The 21,814-nt window shown below is 39.1% G+C and overlaps 1 protein-coding gene across 3 annotated transcripts; it reads right to left on the reverse strand.

The window, feature by feature from the left end:
* Nucleotides 1-7,656: 7,656 nt before the first annotated feature.
* On the reverse strand, nt 7,657-21,093 carry RAP2C (RAP2C, member of RAS oncogene family). Of its 3 annotated transcripts, none has more exons than XM_040265264.1 (4): nt 20,911-21,093; nt 19,970-20,793; nt 17,202-17,520; nt 7,657-10,161 (listed from the first exon to the last, which is right to left on the reverse strand). In XM_040265264.1, the coding sequence occupies exons 2-3, from the start codon at nt 20,240-20,242 to the stop codon at nt 17,242-17,244; spliced, it is 552 nt and encodes a 183-aa protein (XP_040121198.1). In that variant the 5' UTR covers nt 20,243-20,793; nt 20,911-21,093; the 3' UTR covers nt 7,657-10,161; nt 17,202-17,241. The 3 variants fall into 3 exon arrangements, with proteins under 3 accessions (XP_040121198.1, XP_040121199.1, XP_040121200.1); XM_040265265.1 differs by lacking the exon at nt 7,657-10,161 and adding an exon at nt 13,488-13,799; XM_040265266.1 differs by lacking the exon at nt 7,657-10,161 and adding an exon at nt 15,605-15,841.
* Between the last annotated feature and the right edge of the window lie 721 nt (nt 21,094-21,814).

A 21,814-nucleotide genomic window follows, 5' to 3' on the forward strand; every position in this document is an offset into this window, starting at 1 on the left:
ACTGTTCAATTACCCACGCTAGAAACTACTTAGTTTCAATTCTCCCTCTTCACCATAACCAATAATCACATCAGGTCCTGTCAGTTCTACCTCCAAAATTGACTTAATCAGTCAGCATTTATTGAATCCTTCTATGCATAAAATGTTGGGCTTGGTGAAAAAGAACCATTTCTCTCCTATGAGAAGCTGACTGTCTTGTGGGGGGGCGGGTAGACAGATATGTTAATAGATTAATATTAAATAATGTGATAAGTACTCACTGCGTGCTGTCCATGCTGGAGGCAGGAAGAGGGAGGGAGAGAAAGAGTGACAAAAACAAATCATTACCTCTGCCTGAGGGGAATGAGAGAGAAATCAGGGATCCACAGAGATGAGGTATGAGTTATGTCCTGAAAGATGAGTAGAATTCTCTAGAGGGAGGAGGTTTGGGGAGAAGGTATTGCACACGATGGGAATAGTTCCTGCAAAGGCATGGAAACGTGAATGAATAGGGTTTGTTCGGGAACCAGAAAGAAGTTTGGGGTCATGGGGACTGTAGCTTAGGTTATGAAAGGAGGCATAGAAATAGATGAGGTCAGAGAGGTAGGCCAAGTTGGAATATGAAAACCCTTGTTTAAGACATTGATCCTGCAGAGTCATAATATAATTTTAAGCTGGAGAATGTGATATGATCAAATTTGTGGAGTCCCTATCTTAGGCCATATTCATTTATCACCGTCTCATCATTCACCCTGATTTTGCCCTGTTAGCGATATTGCTCTTTCCCATTCACATGATTGCGTGGTCTAACAGGTTTCCCTGCCACAGAAATCCCCTCTAATTTATCCTCCACTCTGACATCTTTCTAAACGCCATTCCTGCCATTGTCCTGCTGCAGCCTGCCAGGGGCTCCCCATCGCTGCCAGGAAAAATCTTTAAATGCCCAGTATAGCACTCAAAACCCTTGCATTCCAGCTTGTGCTGCTTCCCAGCCTCCTCTTTCACCACTCCTTTCCATCCTTTTTTCCAGTCTGCCCCTTCAGCTAGCTTTATTAACATGAGGACTCCCCAGCCTGCCAGGAACATTCAGGGCTCCACATGTCTTTTCATTATTCTCCTTCAAAGTCTATCTGAAATGCCCTTACTGCAAACTACTCCTTAGCTTTCAAAAATCAATCCACAAGGCAAATTCTTGTGACTTTCCCTCAACCCCCTATAGGGAGAACAAACTCCGCTTCTATGTACTTTCACTCTAAGCATCTTTGCCACAAGCATTTTTGCCAAAGAAGTAATTTGCCATAAGGCAATTTGGCCTGAAAGATTAAAAATAATAATAATAACTGGTTGACAGTTTTCGGTTTGACAGTTTGGTTCCAACAAGTTGAAATGCATTCCCTCCCATTGGTGATGTTATTGATGGCTTTACAGAGCTGACGGATGATCGACGATGATTAGCACTGTGAGTTAGTTTTTCATTTTGGAACACACTGTATTAGAGGAGAAAGCGGCCAAGGGCCTCAAAGGCACAGACTTGAACCTGAATTTCCCATAGAACTTTGGAACATCTATCAAGGGACATGTGACAACATGCCAAGAACGCACAACAGTGTAGACGCTTTCACAACACAATACAGAGCTCAGTTATGAATATGCATCTGAGCATTTGAAAATTGATACCTCTCTTAATGAAGGAAGACATTTTAGCAAAAAAGAAAAAGTGCAATGCCAAGCGAGGAGAGGAATCAACAAGTCAAAAAAAGAAAAAAGGAGAAAACATTATGAAGAAGACTTGGGAGATAAGTACTTAGGTACAACCCACAAAATAAAATTGATTATTTTTGTAGTGTTGCTGAGAATTTACACTCATATACTTTATATTTCTGATAGTCTTTTACATTTTGTTATTCATTTTGCATGCTTTGTTATATTGTCCTTAATGCCCATCTTTTATTTTTCATTATTTTATCTTTTAGGTCAAAATTGTCTAGAGCCAATTAGTTATGTGGTGAAAACGAGGTCTTTTAATTTTGCTATTCGTTTTGCATGTTTCATTATGTCCTTCTTAACGTCCCGCTTTTATTTTTCATTATTTTATCTTTTATGGCAAAATTACCTTATGGCCAATTTGTCACACAGTGGAACTGTTTGTGGTAAAAAAGCTTATGGCAAAGATGCTTATGGTGAAAATGCTGGATACACAAATCCTTTCCCTTCTCTGGGTTCCCCAGCATCTGGTTCATGCTGATATTAGAACATATATCATACTGCCTCATAATTATTGCCTGCAGGGCTATCTCCCAGGCTGGAATGTAACCTCCATCAGAGGATAAGGCCATATCACATTCTTCTTATAAACTCAGTTCACAGCACAGAGCCTGGCATATACATAGAAGCTCAGTTAAATGAAGTTAAATTAAGGTATTGATTTTCTTGTCCCTTTTTTGCCTAGAATAGTTATCCTCCCCAACCAAGCAACTATTTACTGTCAGATGAATATTGGTCTTTTCTGAGCCAGATTTCCATTCCTAGGTCACTGCAAACATTCTTTTTAGCCAGCTGGAGAGCCAAAGGCTTGCAGCTCAGACTCCTCTTGGGTTAGAGAACAAGGGTTTAAATTGCCATGCCATAGTGGTCAGAAGACTCAGGCATCTGCCAGACTTAGCTTGTAATCAAGCAACATGATAAAAAGGCTTGGGTCTGACATTTAATTGTCCATCCTTATTACCCACCACCAATTTTCTTCTGTATATTTCAGGGCCTGAGCAAAGGACCGAAACACTTGTAGAGATATCCTGGGGGCATGGCATAATGTCTATGCTTCGGTTGGGATTTTTCTAAGGATAGCCAGCAGTTCAGTCCAGTTCAGTCGCTCAGTCGTGTCCGACTCTTTGTGACCCCATGAACCGCAGCCCGCCAGGCCTCCCTGTCCATCACCAACTCCCAGAGTTCACTCAGACTCACGTCCATCGAGTCAGTAATGCCATCCAGCCACCTCATCCTCTGTCGTCCCCTTCTCCTCCTGCCCCCAATCCCTCCCAGCATCAGAGTCTTTTCCAATGAGTCAACTCTTCGCATGAGGTGGCCAAAGTACTGGACTTTCAGCTTTAGCATCATTCCCTCCAATGAAATCCCAGGGTTGATCTCCTTCAGAATGGACTGGTTGGATCTCCTTGCAGTCCAAGGGACTCTCAAGAGTCTTCTCCAACACCACACTTCAAAAGCATCATCTTCGGCGCTCAGCCTTCTTCACAGTCCAACTCTCACATCCATACATGACCACTGGAAAAACCATAGCCTTGACTAGACGGACCTTAGTCGGCAAAGTAACGTCTCTGCTTTTGAATATGCTATCTAGGTTGGTCATAACTTTTCTCCCAAGGAGTAAGCGTCTTTTAATTTCATGGCTGCAGTCATACAAGTGTTCAAAAGAGGAACTGGTGTGCAAAAGAGGAATCCAGAGAAAACCATGCCCATTGGTATAAGGGCTTCCTGGGGGCTCCCTCTTAAACAATGAACCCCCAAACTCAGATTTACTGAAGAGCCAGAACCCCCAGAGATCCTTACATTTCTTGAAAGTGGACATTACCTGTCCATTTTCAAGGTCCAAGAAAAAGTTCAGATGAACTTAAGCCCCTCCCTCCTTTGCATCTCCCTACCAAACTTTAAAGCTTACAGCAGCTAGTAGGAGCTTCAAACTGGTCAGTCTGGGGCATTCCCTGAGGCTTACAGCATGAGGAAAAGTATCTCAAGCCCCAGGAGCCAATTCCCGGAGGTCTTTTGGGGGCATCTGGGAGTCTCTGATTACATGGCAGACCACAGAGATCACTGATATTGAAGCATATACATGGAGCCGATCTTTGGGGAATAGCCTGACATTGGTTTAAGGCCAACCAGAAGATGTCTCCAATTACTGGTGTGAATAGAAGCGGAAAAGGTGGAAGCAGTGACAGATTTTATTTTCTGGGGATCCAAAATCACTGCGAATGGTGACTGCAGCCATGAAATTTTAAAAGACACTTGCTCTTTGGAAGGAAGACTATGACAAACCTAGACAGAATATTAAAAGGCAGAGACATCTCTTTGCAGACAAAGGTCTATATAGTCAAAGCTATGGTTTTTCCTGTAGTCATGTATGGGTGTAAGAGTTGGACCATAAAGAAAGCTGAGCACCAAAGAATTGATGCTTTTGAACTGTGGTGCTGGAGAAGACTCTTCAGAGTCCCTTGGACAGCAAGGAGATCAAACCAATCAATCCTAAAGGAAATCACTCCTGAATATTCATTGCAAGGACTGATGCTGAAGCTGAAGCTCCAGTACTTTGGCCACCTGATGTGAAGAGCCAACTCATTGGAAAAGACCCTGGTGCTAGAAAAGATTGAAGGCAAGAAAAGAAGAAGGGGGCGACAGAGGATGAGATGGTTAGATAGCTCACCAACTCAATGGACATGAGTTTGAGCAAACTCCAGGAGATAGTGAAGGACAGGGAGGGCTGACATATTGCAGTCCATGGGGTCACAAAGAGTCAGACATGACTGAGCGACTGAACAACAACAAATTGGTGTTTAAGGATTTGGAGACTCAATCTTGGGAGTTTAGAGAGTCAGAGTAAAAAACCTTTATTTCCATTAGTTTTATTATTTGTAAAACTATCATAAGATTCATATGGAAAAAGGGGACAGAGTAGGAGTTGTTTATGTGGGGTACATGTTAACTGATAGGTACAATGAAGGAAATGGGGACAAGGATTAAAGGAAAGGCCAAGGAGATGACTGTAGGGGTGTAGGTGGGCAATCACTTGAGGGTTTGCAGGGAGAATAGGAATTATTGCCTCATTAAGGGTAAATATTTGAAAGATTGGGGAACCCAGTCTTTTCCCAGCCTAAGAATGAGTATGGGAAAGGTCTGGATCGGCTTTGAAATCTATTGGAGAGGAAATCCAGGCATGAGCAAGCACTCTTTCTTGATTGTATTCTTCTCCCTAGAGTCTTGGGGAATTTAATCTTAGAACTCAAGGCTCTTCAGTCCATATTTACAGTATGCATACATGGGCCATCTCTTTACGGTAAATATTTCTCTTGAAGGTGAGTTTAGAAACAATTACTTCACTCATGAACAAAAACAGAAAACAAAACAAATGAGCAAAAAAAAAAATCACCTTAGTGCTGCTGAGGATGAAGGAAGATGGGGGAAGAAAATGTATTTCCCATACTACCTACTATAAATAAAAAAGACCAATAGGAAATGGAAGAGTTATAATTTTCTGACGAGTGAACACCTATCTGCCATACTGATTTCGTGACTGTAATTTCATAAAATATTTATTGAGCACCTATAATACACTAGAGTTTAAGAAGTGACTTAGGCAAGGCCCTACCTTCAAGGAGCTCACAGTTTATGGGAGAAAACTCATGAATGGGTCCTGTACAATGACAGGACCATTGAGTTTGTGAATGGGGTAGCCTGGGCCATAGACAGTAATGCCTGTAAACCCAGAAGTAGGTCTATTTACTGACAAAGGATGTGGCTGGGATCAGCTGCACTTCTGATCCTCCATTCAAAATCTATGTTTAGGTAGAAAAAGGGTACAGCTCAGCTTTGCAATGGATTCAGGATACAGCTGCTAAATCTAACTACAGTTCTTTTGGCACTGGTAACTGGGCTGTATTCTGCCTGGCGGCCAAAGACTGCCAAATCTTGATTTAAGACATTGACTTTCCAAAGAAAAATAGCTATAATGAAAATAGCTTATGTCTTACATAAACTCTTAGCAATATAACACATTACCTTTAAATAGGACCCATAGTATTTTGTTATATATGAACTGTCACTCTGACTCAAAACAGTTATTTCTTACTGTGTGTCTTTTGTTTCCACGAGCTTTATGATTTTAATAGCACCTATTTGACTCTACCCAATGATGAATTAATTTTAAAATTTGTCCCAAAGTACCCTCCTCAACATTTTAATTCTTTGCCTTCATGATCTTAAGTCACAACTTTCCTGAGCTTTGGTTTCATCAACAAATTGGGGACAATGATGTTCAAAGCACTAGATAGTTGTCAGGTTCAAATGAGATAAATATATGTGAAAGTAGGAGCTTATCTGAAAAACTGTCCCCATTTTTTTTTAATTGGAGGATAATTGTTTTACAATGTTGTGTTGGCTTCTGCCATTCAACATCGTGACTCAGCCATATGTATACATATCTCCCCTCCCTCCTGCTCCTCCCTCCAGCCCACGTCAGACCACCCCTCTAGGTTGTCACAGAGTGCCAGGCTGAGCTCCCTGTGTTATACAGCAGCTTCCCACTAGCTATCTGTTTTACATATGATTGTATATCTCAGTGCTGCTCTCTCAATTTGTCCCATCCTCTCCTTTCCCCATCGTGTCCACAAGTACTTTCTCTTTGTCTCCAACTGTATTCCTGCCCTGCAAATAGGTTCATTGTATGTACCATTTTTCTAGATTGCTGGTACATATATACAATGGAATATTATTCAGCCCTAAAAAGGAATGCATTTGAGTCAGTTCTAGTGAGGTGGATGAATCTAGAGCCTGTTATACAGAGTAAGTCAGAAAAACAAATACTGTCTATTAATGCATATATATGGAATCTAGAAAAACTGTCCCTGTTTTAAATCTGAATGAGAAATCTTATAGCCTTGGCTCTTGACTTCAAGCCGTTATGTCCTGAAGGATGAATCTTCTCCCTGGATAAGTATATGAAAAGAGCAGAAAAGTTGGTGACATAAAGGTGACCTGACTGTGACAAGAGTACCCTACTGATATTGGTCATCAGGCATTTACCCTGTTCCATCCTCTCCTCTGTTGTTCACTTAATTAAAAATGTTAACCTTGCTGGATGAGGGATGCTACTCCTTCAGCAGAAAAAAAAGGGGGAGGGCCCTGAAGTCACGAGAGCCTTTCTTTTTAAAAAAATGGGCTTTTGGACTTGACAGCATCTAGTATGACATATATGGGGTATTTAGAGCCCAACTAAAGACTGATAATCGATGGTAATAAACAATAAAATATCTTCTGTATGTTATGACACAGGTATATAAATCTGTCAATTATTACAATTTTTAAAAAGCCAGTTCATAATATATTTGGACATACAGAACTGTCCAACTTGAAAAAAACATTGTGGCTTTTAAAAAAGTTGAGATTAAAACAACTATTCAGTTGAACAATTTAAAAATATTGAGTAAAGCAGTGAATTAAAAGTAATTGGCAAAAGCCTTTCACTGGATAAAACAAAGTGATAATTGTGTTGGATTTTCTTAACTCATTATTTCAGAATTTAATTATAATGCACAATACTGTCTGGAATCTCCTACACATGGACAATTCCCAGCCAACAGATTTGCAGCTGGGCCACTTTCTCCATATGGGATGTCATTATTCTTTTTTACCCATTATTTTGAATTTCTAATTTATTTATAAGTTATTCAATTGATTAAATATTACATTTAAGGATATAGCTCAGTTTTTTTCCCACATATGCCAGAATGGTGACTAAGAACACAGGCGGACATTTAACTTGTTTAAACATGTACTGCAATACACATTATAATTTTGATAAAAAGTAATGACTTTTTATCAAAAGTTATGAAAAAGATTAACAAGTTATCAAATAACAAGCAGTGATACACCAAATAATTCAAGAAACCAACCTCAGTAATACAGATGTCTATTTTATTAAAAAAGTTACAAACATGTGGACTGCAGGGTCGTCTTACAAAATGACAAGAATGAAATCTATTGGAAAAATTTTACTTTTACAAATATTTATAGGTCATTGTTCAATGTTTGTACTTGTTATTCGAGATTTTTTAACTTTCATTGATAAAGTTACAGTACATTAGATCCATGATAATAGGTTACATGATTTTATTTGCAGAGCCCTACTGCAGTGATTTGAACAACTCCTAAACAGATGCCATAGTAAAGACGAGACATATATTGCATTTAATTTATTATCCTAATAAGCAACTTGACATGCAATCTATTGAGGAAGCTAAAATAACTTTTGGTCCCTTTTCTTAAAATGTGCTGGAGAAATCACCTTTAAATCACTTTCCCCTGACTCCTGTGATCCTAAGTGAATTCAAGTTAAATTTGCTGCTGAGGTCAGTGACAGAGCAAGAGAGTGAGAGAACAAGAACTATCCATAGGAAAGAAACACTGTATTAAAAAAAAAATCCATCTGCAGAAAACTTAAATCATCATGAATTATTTGATTCCTTTAGAATTTCACAAAAGCTAATAAAAATGAACCACAATCACTTAACCTACTTTGAACTGAGCTTTTGGTTTTAAGTTTGGTATTAAAGTGCAAACTTAAATCAGGTATTCATTTCAAGCAGTTTATAAATAAGAAACTAAGTTTCAATTGCCTCCACCCTTACAATCTCACCATAAAATTCAAAATCTAAGATCAAGAGTCCACTTTGAGGGAATTCGATCAGGAATCAAATGCAACACGATTTTAAAAAAGGAAAACAAAGTTTAATTAATTTCTACACAATAATTAATGGTCATACTGACCAATAAATCACATGAATGTAGATATCACTTTATCTGAACATCACACACAATATAAATTTAAAATTGCCACACCCTTCCAAAAACCATCACTGCATATATTAGAGCTTTCCTTGACAAAGTTATTGAGCTATTATTATAGATCAAAAGTCTGGTTTTGGTTTTTTTGTTTTGTTTTATTTAGAAGCATGTTCAAATGACTAAAGCTGGGCTCCTAAAATCGAGAACTTTGGTGCAGTAGGTGAGCTGCAGTTACTAACTTCTGCAAATTAAAAGCACACAACTAAAACCAAGTAAAAACCCAACAACAAAATACTGTCAAACTTACAAAATTTTTAAATCATTGCTAGAAAAAGCGCTCATTGTCATGATGTTAGAACTGAATCACAAGATTACTCTTTATAAGTTTACTTTCTGTTTCTATACCTGTGTTATTGTTAAATGTTCAAGTATTCAGACAAAATGTGCTGATTAGGTAAACAACATGGAAGGCAATGGCTATTAGAAGCACATTTGCAAAAAGAATAAACAAAAACAAACAAAGGAAAAAAACGGCCAGAGACTTGGCGCTATCTTCCCTCCTGTTACACAGATTTTTGTCTCTACTACAAACATGCTTCTTGAGAAATAACTAAAAAGCAATTGTGATAGTGCAAGAAAACTTTAACAAATATTGCTTTAAACTATTATTCAGAAAGACAAATATTAAGAACTACAAAGTGTATATGATTTTATTTGAATTTAATTTTACATGTGCAGAAGTCTACTAGATGTCACTTACAAGCCTGACAGGCGAAGCTGAGCTATCTCTGTTTAGGTATACAATTAATTTACCATGGATACAATATCCCTTTTCAAAGGCATTGCTAAGTAGGTCATAACTAAATTTAGAACTTCACAGAAAGGAAAATGTTACTGCTGCAATTTGATGCTGTAAATGAGATTAACACATGTGAAAACCTAATGGAATCAAATGCTTAACTCTTTAGCTAAATGCACTACAGTCAATTTCAAATATCAACCGTAAGTTTCAGAACATGTTAACACAAAAATACATCACAAACTGCACTTGAAGAAAAGGGATAGTCCATCCACACAGGTAAAATGTGATCTTTAGTTTCTTTTTACAACACTGCCACACGTAAACAAAGTCTGAAAGTATTAACCAATCACTTAAAGGAGGAAGATTTTACAAATAGAATGAAGCACTGGCGCGAGGTAATATACAGAAGTAACCATTTGTTTAAGGCTCAATTTTTTTCTCCATTATAACTTTCTTTTAAAAGGCATTGAGTAGGTAATACTGAGCTTGAGTATTTAATAAATACAAGTTGAGAAACTGATTAAAGAAATCAATTAAAATATTAAAAATTAATTCTTGCATATTAGCCATCATTAAGAACTTAGAAAGCTACAAAAGGACTGATTGATAAAGAACAGATTTTAAACATATGGTAAACGTGCTAAGCATTCCTGTTTAAGGTCAATGGATCTTGAAGGCCAAAGACCTTATGCACTTAATTAGATGTATGGCAACATGCTGTAATAGAGACAGGTTTACCAAGGCTCAGTTCTGCAACCCAGGTTGTAAAGTTCTCCAAAGCAGCATCTGTGCAAATTTCCTCTGAGTTTTATCTGCAATTAAGATAAAAATATCATAAAAATGCGGAAATATAGATTACAGTTTAAAATGAGAACACTGACAACAGATCTCTATACACATACAAGTGGTACCAAAATCGTAAAGTGGAACTTCACTGTGTTCCTCATAAATCAGTAAATTATAGCAACACTATAATAATGCATTGGATGAAATACATACTTCATTGTATAAAGTATACAATATTTAAATTCTTATATGTTTAAAAGATCTTAATAGCATACAAGTGGCAAATGTTACTTCTACTTTGATCTTTTCATATTTTTAATGGGAAATAGTATTAAATGTATAGTGATTATGAACTAACTTGATAATATGCAAAAGTTCAAAAAAATTTTTGCATTAAAAGAAGTTGTTAATCAGGACATTGGTTATTTAAGCTTAGGAAAGTCCAGTTTCCTCATCATGAAAATAAGGATAAAATTCTTTCCTGACAGGGTTGTGGTAATGAATAAGGCACTATGTGAAAGCACTTTATAGGTCAAATGTCAGGTAATTTTTTCATTTCTCAACTGTGTTTAAATTTCTAGAGGAACAGGATTATGTCTTTGATATCCAAATTAAAGACCTTTATATTTTTATTTTTAGACCCATTTGAATTTTTATACCTATTTGAACACAACAGTATTTCATTCTATATGTAATTCATTGTGAGGATTTTTCAGTAATTCAAACTGGACTTTCCTCAATTAATATGAATTAATAAGTTGACTATAAATTTTAATCCACACTTTTCAAAATAAGCAATTACAAAGAGTTGGGGATTTTCAAATATGAATACGTCTCAAATAGGGAAGACTTGGATGATTTAATAATTCAGGTATTCTCTGAAATAAAATTGAGGAAATAGTAATTATTTCTAGCCAAAATAAACACTAAGAATACAAATCAGCTTATTAACCATAATCTACATTAAGTAAAAGGCGATATATGTGATATTTCTCACTCTCTAAAAACCTGGTTAACATTTGGTCTATCCACATTCCATAGGATGAGAATACTCCAGTGAAATCAAGAGACACAAATAAATCCCAGGTCAGATTCAACAATACTAATATAAGGTGTACTATTAAAGTATTAATACCTACTACTTTTCAAGAGAGTACTACATTTTAATGCTCTGCAGTAATAAATCCTGAGGCAAAACCATGCATTAAGCAAAAAACGACAGTCCTTCTAAGATTAGAAGTACACAGAATGCAAACGTTACTGCACCATACTGTGAACACAAAATTTCCAGTGTACCAAAACTCTCATTCATCTAAAAAACATTCCAGAAGCTTTGAAGGCAGCTGGTCAAAGTCATACTTTTTAACTCTCAGGATATCACATCTAGACACACTGCAGAAGTATAACTTGCTGCTTGTGAGATAGAACACAAGTGATCCTTGTCCTCACTCTCAACTTTCCAGCCAGACACGCAACAAATCTGAACTCTGGAGGCTTCTGCTCAAATTCTTGCTTAACTGGTTTCACTTTTCCACTTTTTTCTAATTAGATTTTGTTATGAAAGAGAGAGAGAAAAGAAAAAAAAAATCCCAAACAGTCCAAACCTTTTGCTGAGGAAATTATGAAATAGGGTCTCCCAAGTGGGGTAAATCAGTACACGAGAATACCAAACATAGAACTGAAAGAACAAAGATCATTATTTATGTCAGCATGAAGAAAAAGGGAGACTCTTGATTCAAGACCAACACATCATTTCACGTGGCAGCAGAATGCCTGGGATGTTAACAAAGACTCCTGAAAGGCTTAGCAGTTTATGAGTGTCTTTTTAGCTTAGCTGGATTTAGCATTTCTAAATACAGTGGTATTTACTACCATTTTTTAGCAAAAATAAATATGTAATCATAATCAATTTTAATTTTTTCCAGTTTTATACATATGATATTCTGGGGACTTAACCAAAGGAACTTTTTAAAAACTACATTTTGCTTCATATTTTTCACTTGGCATGTTCATATCCCATTTAAATATTAGTTATATTAACAAAGCACTAGGCTAGAATTCTGTTGACAGTTAATATTTCTGTTAAATATCTTGTTTGTTTCTCCACTGTAACTTGAGTAACACTGATGACGCTTATTAGGGGGTGAAGTGAGAGAACTAGGGTCAAACACAGAGAGCAGAAGCTGAACCTATGACATAGAACCTGCAAATGGAAGGGGACCTGTGCTTTAAGGAGAACATGCACCCTAAAAGTTTACAGTAAACCCAAGGTAGAAAGAAAAAACTATTTTTCTTACATCCTAGACCTAAAATCTCTAAGTTTAAATTAATATGATGAATTCAATTCTGAGATTTCAAATAATATGACCATGCCCACTGATAATAAGCAGCAGTGTGAGCCCAATGATCTGATCCCAGGTGCTAACTTTGAATTAAACAGGTAGGGGACTGTTCCCTTCAACCCTAAATTGCTTTTTCTGAATCTGATATTCCTAAGACTGTGGCTAATCAAAGGAATTTGGGAGTATGTTTTTAGTAGGATAAATTTTTCCAACAGCTGACAGGATTTAAGTTTTTCTTGGTGATAGTATCTTCTGGATTTTAGAATTCCACCATGAGTAATCCCACGAGGAGAATCTTTCCTGAAGTATGGCTAGAATACTTCCTCAGTGGCAATTCTCCAACTCCATGATGCAATTTTTGTTAATTCTACTGATGGTTCATTCTAAGCTAGAGAGGTAAAAGAGTAAAAGTGAATGGCTCAAATGCATTTCATTCTGCAATAAAAGCCTAATCTTGAGGTTAAAAGGAAACAATTAAAGCAGGAACAGATATACAGTCATTCTAGTCACCAGACACCTCCACTCCTAGAACAGGTCTAACTAGGCACCTATCCACTCTGAACAGTCCCAAACCATGAGCACTGTAGGGGTCAGTGAAGGTCTGGGAGAAGTAGAGGGCAGAAAGGACGAGGCAACTCTCTTCTCTCCTTTACCCCAGGTCCATTGCAGGTCTATAGGGTACACACTACCCAAAGGCTGCCATGTCACAGGCTCCATTTTGGCTCATTATGTGAGCTGGATGACACACAAGCATTTAGATAAGCTTAGGTATTTTCTCTAAAGTGACATGCAAGATGTGGGGGGCGGGGGGAGGAAGTATCTATCTGAAACTGTAACTTCAGCAACAGAATTCCACCCTGGTGTTTCACTAGTATGATTAATACTTAACTTGGACATGAAAATGCCAGCATTTTAAGTATACAATTTAATTTTCATGATGTCCCCCTCACATCTGCTAAATCCCCAGAATGTCATATCTAATTAAAAGGTGGAAAAAAGATTTGAAACAATTCTGATTCCACACACTTTTTATTTTAAACAGCTGGAAATGCTAATTGATTTCACTGTGCTTAGAAATAGTAAGGCCAGCTAGACTAAAATGACATTCATAGATGGTTCAGCCTTTCAGGAGCCTTTGTTAACATCCCGGGCATTCTGCTGCCACGTGAAATGATGTGCTAGTCTTGAATCAAGAATCTCCCTTTTTCTTCTGGCTGACATATATAATGAACTGAGGCTGACATAAATAATGATCTTTGTTCTTTCAGTTTGATTCCTGGTGTTTGGTACTCTTATGCACCACTTACTCTCGTTGGGAGAACCTGTTCATAATACAGAGAAAAATACAATAAAATCCTGCAGGAGACCTTCTAACTATAGTGAAGAACACCTTTTCATATTCCTGTTTTTTTTTTTTTAAAAAAAAACAAAACAGTAACTTCTGTCAATACTGGACTGAGATATAGGGATCCTTGAAAAAATAATCTTAAAAAAAAACAAACCCTATATGCCAGTATTTACCAAAAGTTCACATTTTAGGAATAACTTTACTTCCCACTTTTCAGGGAATTAACAGAATATTTTTAGGATATTATTTTGCTTCTTTTTGGCATTCTTTCTGTTTCTAAACTGCCTCTACCCTTCCCCCATCTACTCAAATCCTACCCATTCTTCAAGGCCTAACTCAAATGCTACTACTCCCCAGTTCCTCTAAATCAGTGCTTCTTAACCAGGGCAATTTTGCCCTCCAGGAGATACTTGGCGATGTCTGGAAATATTTCTGTTCATCACAACAAAGGGATGGAGGAAATACTCCTGGCATCTGATAGGTAGAGGCCAAGGATGCTGCTAAACATTCTGCAATGCACAGAATGCAATGCTTCCTACAACAAAGAGCCCTGAATGTTGAGAAACCTGCTCTAACTTTGGTCTCTCCTTTCCCTAAACGCCCAAAGCACTGTGATTTACTTCTGTTATAGTATTATGAGATTGTTAAGAAAACATTAATCATTCTCAACAACACTATATCACAACAGCCAAATGTCAACTCTTTACATCAATAGAAAGGAGCTATGATATAGTTAACAAAATCAAGATAAGGCTGCAACACTGTATCACAGTAATGAAGTCCTTCAAAGCACTTGATGGCAGGCTCCTCAGGTCAGTAAGGAAACCAGCCATGAAAGTAGCACGTAAGGAATCTGGCACTGCTTCCAAACTTACACTAAGATTACTGCCAATGGGAGGGTGAAAGGTGGGGAAACCATCCTGGGGGACATGCAGATAAACAGGTGTTGGGCAAGAGACTGGTGACTCCAATTGAAGGGTGATAAGAAATAAATGTGAGGTATTATCAGAAGTAATTCTTAGAGCATTAATAAACTTTCCCTTTCAATTAATGAGAAAACTATTTACAACAATCAGAGTCCTTCTAACTTATCTGAGTCTTACTATCTCTAATGTGGACAAGGTTCTCTTCTAAACATTAAGGACAAACATTTCTCAAATCACCTTTACTTGTCAAAGTTTTATCTTCAATCTAGATCTGGGACTGATGGACCTCAGAGCTCTGTGACTCAAGCTACAGGACTCAGAATCCATCACCTACTTTTAAAAAATAAATAGTAAGCAAGAACAAACTTTATGGACCTCTGATTACAGATACCTAACCACATCAGTTCAATCATATTTGATAACAAAAAACTCCACTGTATATAGTGTTTTGTTCTAAAAGATCTTGGTCAGGGGACACCCTGTAACATTTTTAGAAATTCAGCTGATTAGATATTTTATTTCAAGGCTCACACCTTTAATTGTGTATTCTGCTTATAAAAAACAAACAAAAACTACCCAGGCAACTTAACTCAATTTTATAAAAGAAGCAATTATTGATACTATTATTTTCTGATTTTAGTACTTTAGTTAACAAATATAAACATAGTTTGCTTGAGATATTAAAAAAGTCTATTTAGTAATTCCTGTAGGTAATCAAACAGATTAAAAGTAATTTAGATCACAAAAGCTGCAAAATGAAATAAACTCAGAAATAACTCAGAATAAGAAAGCTTTAAAAATAGCTTTATACATCATTCATTTGCCAACTTGACTAAGACAGTGGCCCTCCACATGTATGAAATCCATTTTATTGTTTCCTTCCAATAGCTGTCTGCAATAATTATGGGGGAAAAATTGGGAATGTTTTGCGGGAGCTGTTTAATTTTTTATAAAGATGATAAAACTAAATGCATACAACATGTTATTTGCCTGGTTAAAAATGTCAGAGAAGTAGAGCGTAACGGTAAAGATGCACCACCACACCCAACTTGTTCGGACTTGAAGCTGGCTTGAGATTTAAGAAGAGACACTGTGGAAACAAGAACACTGGACTCAATCACCTACATACTGCCTCAAAAAACTATACTGCAAGTATGATGTTATCAACAAAATGTACACTGGGCTACAGTCTGCAGAGTGACACTATATGCTAACAGATGGAGCTAGGTATAAGACAACAAATGTGTTTTCATCACATTCTGGTATGCTCAAAAGTTGATGAGTGAAAGCATTTTGAATAAAGCACTGTTGTCATCCTTCATTTTCAAAGATGACACTAGCTGACAGGAAATCTTGTCTGAAAAAATAAATTAGGGACCGTTAGTCTTTTCTCCAGGGAGCACATATAAAGCCAGACCTTTGATTAGGAATCATTTGTGCGATGTGAAATGGCTGTTGCCATTTGCAACACTGCCTCTTAGACTTGAGGTCAGTCTTGGCTCAATCAATTCCATTCCTGATATTGTATGGCTAGTCTGGCATTTTCTGCAGCTTCTCAGTCATCCAGGATATTGGTTGTCTTACCTTATTATCTAGGTATTATTGCCTAAGTGAGACTATCTGTCCAATTACAATCTAGATTAAAAGACTGTGATATGAATAAAGTTATCTTATTTTAAATGATCGGTTTTACAGAACCTTACTTTTCAAAAAATGCATTCATTTAAAAAACACTTTTATTAAGTTATTTAGCCCAATGAGAGGTTTGAAGATTTTGCCGTTGTTCTTATTAACTCCATTATTTATTAAGCTGAATATAAATGTTTCCTGGGCTTGGGATTGTCCATTCTAAACACACTGCAGATGATTTCACCAGTTTCTCATCTGGACCATATTATTCATAATGAGTCAAGGTACACTGTGGCACTATAGTTTGTTATTATCAGAGGTCACTTAAGTCCCTCGAGTGTAACAGACATATGAACTTAATTAAATAATCATTCTGATAAATCTAGCACTTGGGTGATTAGTAAATTGATAATTTCAATTAAAGCAGCTCTCCAGCTCGTGATAGAAAAGCACAGAAAACACAAAACTAAACATCTTCTCAAGTTATTACTGGATGTTCTCCCATGCACTTCGAATGCTAAATCACCCAAACAGGGAAAATTATCCTTTAACTCACCCCACCCCAAAGGAATGTTACAGATCAGAGAGAGAACAGCAAACTCACTTTAAAAAACGAATCCTGGTATTGGGAGTACAGAAAATTTCTTACCTTCATTTTACTGACCTGTCTCTTTTTCAATTATCTATATTGAATGTTGATTATTTTGTGCTAACGGAAATGTTTTTTTTTTTTAAATAAAGAAATTTAAGGTAGCATGTGGATTAATATTAAGCTCTTTGTTATACTTGATCAAAAACATAAGGTTCCATCAACAACTAACCTGCTCGGTATGGCCATGATTGAGGTTATCTTTTTATTTTTTACTGGACAACGCAAGTTGTACAACATTGATCTTGCTTCTCGGGTAGGGAAGAATAGTTCATTTGCCTGACGATCTCAGCAAAAAGTTCATCCACCATTGATTTACTTTTTGCCGATGTCTCCATGAAAGGACAGCCCCATTCTTGAGCCAGAGCTCTGCCTTCTGAAGACATAACCTCTCTTTCTGGTTCCAGATCCACTTTATTTCCTACTAGGATCAGTGGGACTTTTTCATATCTCTTCACTCTGACAATCTGATCTCTCATTGGCTTGATATCCTATGTAAACAATCACAAAGAGAAAGAAAAAAATTATGCTGTTTGCAAAACCATAAAAGAAATATTGCAATATCGCAAGAAGTCATCCCTCAGTGAGTAGAGAAAGCTGAATCCACAGTAAAACCACACACCCAAATGGAGAAAATGTCACTTTCTCCGTTGAAGTAGGAATAGATAATTTCCACAGGCCCTACCTGCTGGATTTATCAAGAATATAAAATGTAGGTTGAACAATAACTTTAGGACTCATTTAGTCACTTCTTTTCCTCAGTCAACACGGATTTCAAAAGCAAATCCCCAAATACGATGAACCCAAAAGAGTGTTTGGCCACGTCCTTAAACCTGCCAGCTTGTCATCACTCCTCGTAACACCTGTTACCCCAGCACAGGATTGCAGCATCTATGCATTCCTAGCCATTTAGCAAGACCACTTGAGAGAAAGTGTTTTAGGTGGGAAGAAAAACACGGCCTTGTGCCTAGAAGACCAAACACACTTCAGTGTTTCGTTTTAAATGTAATGGTATGCCTTGATCCTTAAAATACCCTTCAGTATTAGAAGTTACTGTACACTAGTGAGCAGCTCCTGGGAGGGACAATGCCAGGGATGGGGGCAGATTTGGGCCGGAAGAAGTCAAATTTTCCTTTGCCTATGTTCGGGTATATTATGTCAATTTCCTCTCTCGTATATATTACTTTTTCTAAGTAATTACAACTAATTACAAAAGATAAGAGCCTTAGCAGTTCTCTAGGAGGGTCAATTTTCAAAGGGTAGTATCGATTTAAGACAATGTAATATTGTATAGTGTAATTTACTAATACATTGCACTTCTTGAATTTTTTTGTAACTAACTTGAAAAGTTTGGCTTAAATATAACACATGTGCTTAATCCTAACAGTTATAGCACACAGAATTTACATGCAGGATGAAGGAAAAAGAAGGGACTGAAAATTTACAAAAACATACAGCTGACAGTTGCAACAATTTTGTTGGATCACGTATCAATTCAGTCTTCTCCGTTAAGCTTCTTTCCCCTGTTTCCTTATAGAAACAAGTTCAGCTGAGAATCCAAACTGATGGCATTTGGGCTTAAAAGAGTTTAAGTCTCTACTGAAATAATGGCAGTTTTTCACTCCCTATGTATGTGTATAAAAGAAGTAGCTGTAATGGATATCTTATGAAAAACCCTTAAAAAGACTGCCAGCCTGAAGAGAGTAAGCTAACAGAATAACAAATGTCCCAAGGATCCTGTAGAAAGAAAACGTCTGTCAAATAGCACCTTTAGCACATTGGTACTTTCTGGAGAAAAATGCTTTTATAACAGTTGTGCTTTGGAATTTAAGTCTGCATAAAACGAACTTTAGTCTGGTCACAGCAACTTTGATTAATTTACCCATTACTTATCTTTAAAAGAAAAAAAAAAAACCCTGAAGTTGCTACATCAGGTCACTGGGAAAGTTCATTTTAAGATAAAATACTAAGAAAAGTGAAATTAGCACAATGGCTTGGCTAAAGCACTTAATGTCTCTTAAGTAAGCAACATTAAGTGCATACCTTTAAATGCAGGAAAAAAATATCCATTTCCTAAGTCAATGAAGGTCAATATAATGGGTCAATACGAGGTTATTTATTTTCAAGGAATAAATAGCAACATTTATTGCATCTCTTAAAATAATGTTAAACCTCCAGTCTGTGTCCCAGTGAAGGACACGACAGATCTTTCCAGAGACACTGGACCACCACCTAGCCGGGAGGTTAAAAATCTACACTTGTTCAGTGTTCCCAGAACCACTTTAGTCAATGTTATCAGAATCAATTTGGCTGAACTGAAAAAAAAGAGAGTCATTCTAGATTTTTGTTTGTTATTAATTTTAGATACTAGTCTTTTCAATTACTAACTTCCCTTCACACGCTCCAAGTAAGTAGAATACCTAGAAGGCAGGTCTTGAGTTCATCATCTTGTAGCCCTAAGATTTAGAAATCTGGTTGAGAGACTTAGGTGAGAACAAAAAGGGGGAGGGCGAAGCAGACGCAGAGGAATTTATCTGTGGAACAGATAATCGTCTCTAAATAATTTTCCTTACAAAGTGCTCTATTTGCCCGAGATTATCTTTTAAATGTTGTTTGCTTGAGTACCTTAACGAAGGCTTGTGGACTTGAACAAGCAACTTCAGAAGGCTATAGTCCAGGCTAAACATACACAAGCTGACATTTCTTTTTTCACTTCTCTTTCACTTAAAAATAACTTTAAAACATTTGTTGACGGTTGCGACTTTAGTCCTCTCTACAGAAACAACTGGATACTTTTCCGTGCCAGGAGTAACCTCAAAAATGCGCCATGTCTAACTTTCAAAAGCAAAACAGTCATTTACGCACGGTGCAAGCAAACCAGAAGTAAATGTAGGATTACCACACCCCCTTCTTACAAATTATAAGACTTGGTTTGGTTACCTGAAAAGACTGTTGATTAACCAGACTGTAAACCAGGATGAAACCTTGGCCGTTTTTGATGTAGAGATCTCTCATGGAAGCAAACTGCTCAGTTCCTGCGGTGTCCAGAATTTCCAGCACGGAGGGGGAAGAGTCCACTTCGATCTCTTTGCGGTAGAAATCTTCAATGGTGGGGTCATATTTCTCAATGAAAGTCCCAGTGACAAACTGCACAGTCAGGGCGGATTTGCCAACCCCTCCGCTCCCTAACACCACTACCTTGTATTCCCTCATTGAGTCTCACCTTCACCAACTCCTACCAAAGGGAGGGAAAAATAACACCCCGCTCGCTGCGGCGCTGCTCAGAGAGGCGGAAGGTGGGCGGAAATCTGCGAACCCGGGAGGAGAGTGCAGAGGAGCCGAGGGCCCGACGGGGGAAGAAGAGGAAGTTAAAGGAGGGGGAGGGGAAAGAGCGAAGTGTCGGGGTGGGTGGGGATGGGATGGTAATGCCCTTCCTATAGGAACTGAAGCCCAGGCAGGGGGCGTGGGGAAAGGGCGAGCCCTGAGCAGCCCGGAGGAGGGCGGGGGAGGCGAGACGCGCCCCCCGAAGGGAAGTGGAGGGGGGGACGCCGCAGGACCGACGGGGACCCCCGCGGGAAGACAGGCGTCCAAGGAGCCCGCGGCCGGGGGCTGCCCCGCACCCCTCCTTCGCCCTTCACACAAAGGGGCCCAGGGACCCCGCTTCCTGCTCGCGCCGCCGAGCCGGCCCGGGCCTGTGGGCTCCGCTCCAGTCGCTGTCGCCCGGGCGGGTCTCTGGGCCGCGGCTCCCGCGGGTGTCGTCCGGCCTGTGAAGGGGGGGAGAGGGCGCGCGTTACCAGCCTGACCCCCGCCCCAGCCGGGCAGCCCGGCCGGCCGCCTCCTGCGGCTCCCACCCGGACCCGGCCGCCACCGCCGCCGCTTACCCTGCCGTCCGCACCCGCCCGGCCAACTCTGTCACGCCAAGGCCATGGCGAGAGGCCGGTTCCTCGGTCTCACCGCCTCCCCTGCGCTACCGCTCGCAGAGGGGAAAGGGGCGGGGGCCGTCCGGCGGCGGCGGCGGCCGCTGGGACTCCAAGCGAACCCACCTCTTTTTTTTCTCACCCCCCCCCCCCCCCCCCCCCCCCAGCACACACCCGGAAGGGTTTCCCTGACACACTGGTTGAGGTGCCCCAGTTCCCCGAGACTGGACAGGATCACTTCCGGTGGGGAAAGTCCCACCTCTCCGGGGCGAGCCGGGTGGCGCTGGGGCCGCGCCCTGCTGGGCGAGACGGCGGGGACGGTTTCGAGTCGGGGCTATGGCCTTGGCAAAGGGCCTCTCTCGGGACCTCCGGAGTCTCCTTTTTCCGCTCGGCCGCCCGCAGCTGCTGTTTCTGTTGCTGATGCTGCGGATAGTCCCACCCCGACCTCGCGGAAGCCCCTCCGCGTCTCAGCGGGCCCCCAGCCCGGCCTGAAGACTCGATCGGCCTGGGGCGGATCTGATGACCCGGAGCACAAGCCAAACATCCCCGGACTAGAAGCGGCAGAGAAAATAAAACAGCCAAGAAAGTGGATTCTCTTTGCTGGTCTTCCTTCCACTTGGTATTTTTTGAAGGAACGCGTGCAAACTAGCCTTCGACTTCACTAATGGTTCTGATTTCCTCTGTGGTGTGTTTTCTTTAGCCGTGCTGACAAATAATTGAACACATACACACACACAGGGTACTTTATCACCTGGCAAATCTGCCTTGTCTCCACCAGCAAATGCCAGAGTCGCTCCTTTCTTTTTTATCACCAGGCTCAAAAAACAACAGGATTAGAAGTAGACTTTATTAAGGTACTCTAACTCAG

This window comes from Oryx dammah, unplaced genomic scaffold (genome assembly GCF_014754425.2).
Source record: "Oryx dammah isolate SB20612 unplaced genomic scaffold, SCBI_Odam_1.1 HiC_scaffold_23, whole genome shotgun sequence".
Lineage (NCBI taxonomy): Eukaryota > Metazoa > Chordata > Mammalia > Artiodactyla > Bovidae > Oryx > Oryx dammah.

Coding starts and splice junctions, on each gene's coding strand:
- RAP2C (XM_040265264.1), bottom strand. CDS start 20,242: ATGAGGGAATACAAGGTAGTGGTGTTAGGGAGCGGAGGGGTTGGCAAA. Junction 17,521..19,969: donor TTAATCAACAGTCTTTTCAG/GTAACCAAACCA, acceptor TTGTTTACATAG/GATATCAAGCCAATGAGAGA.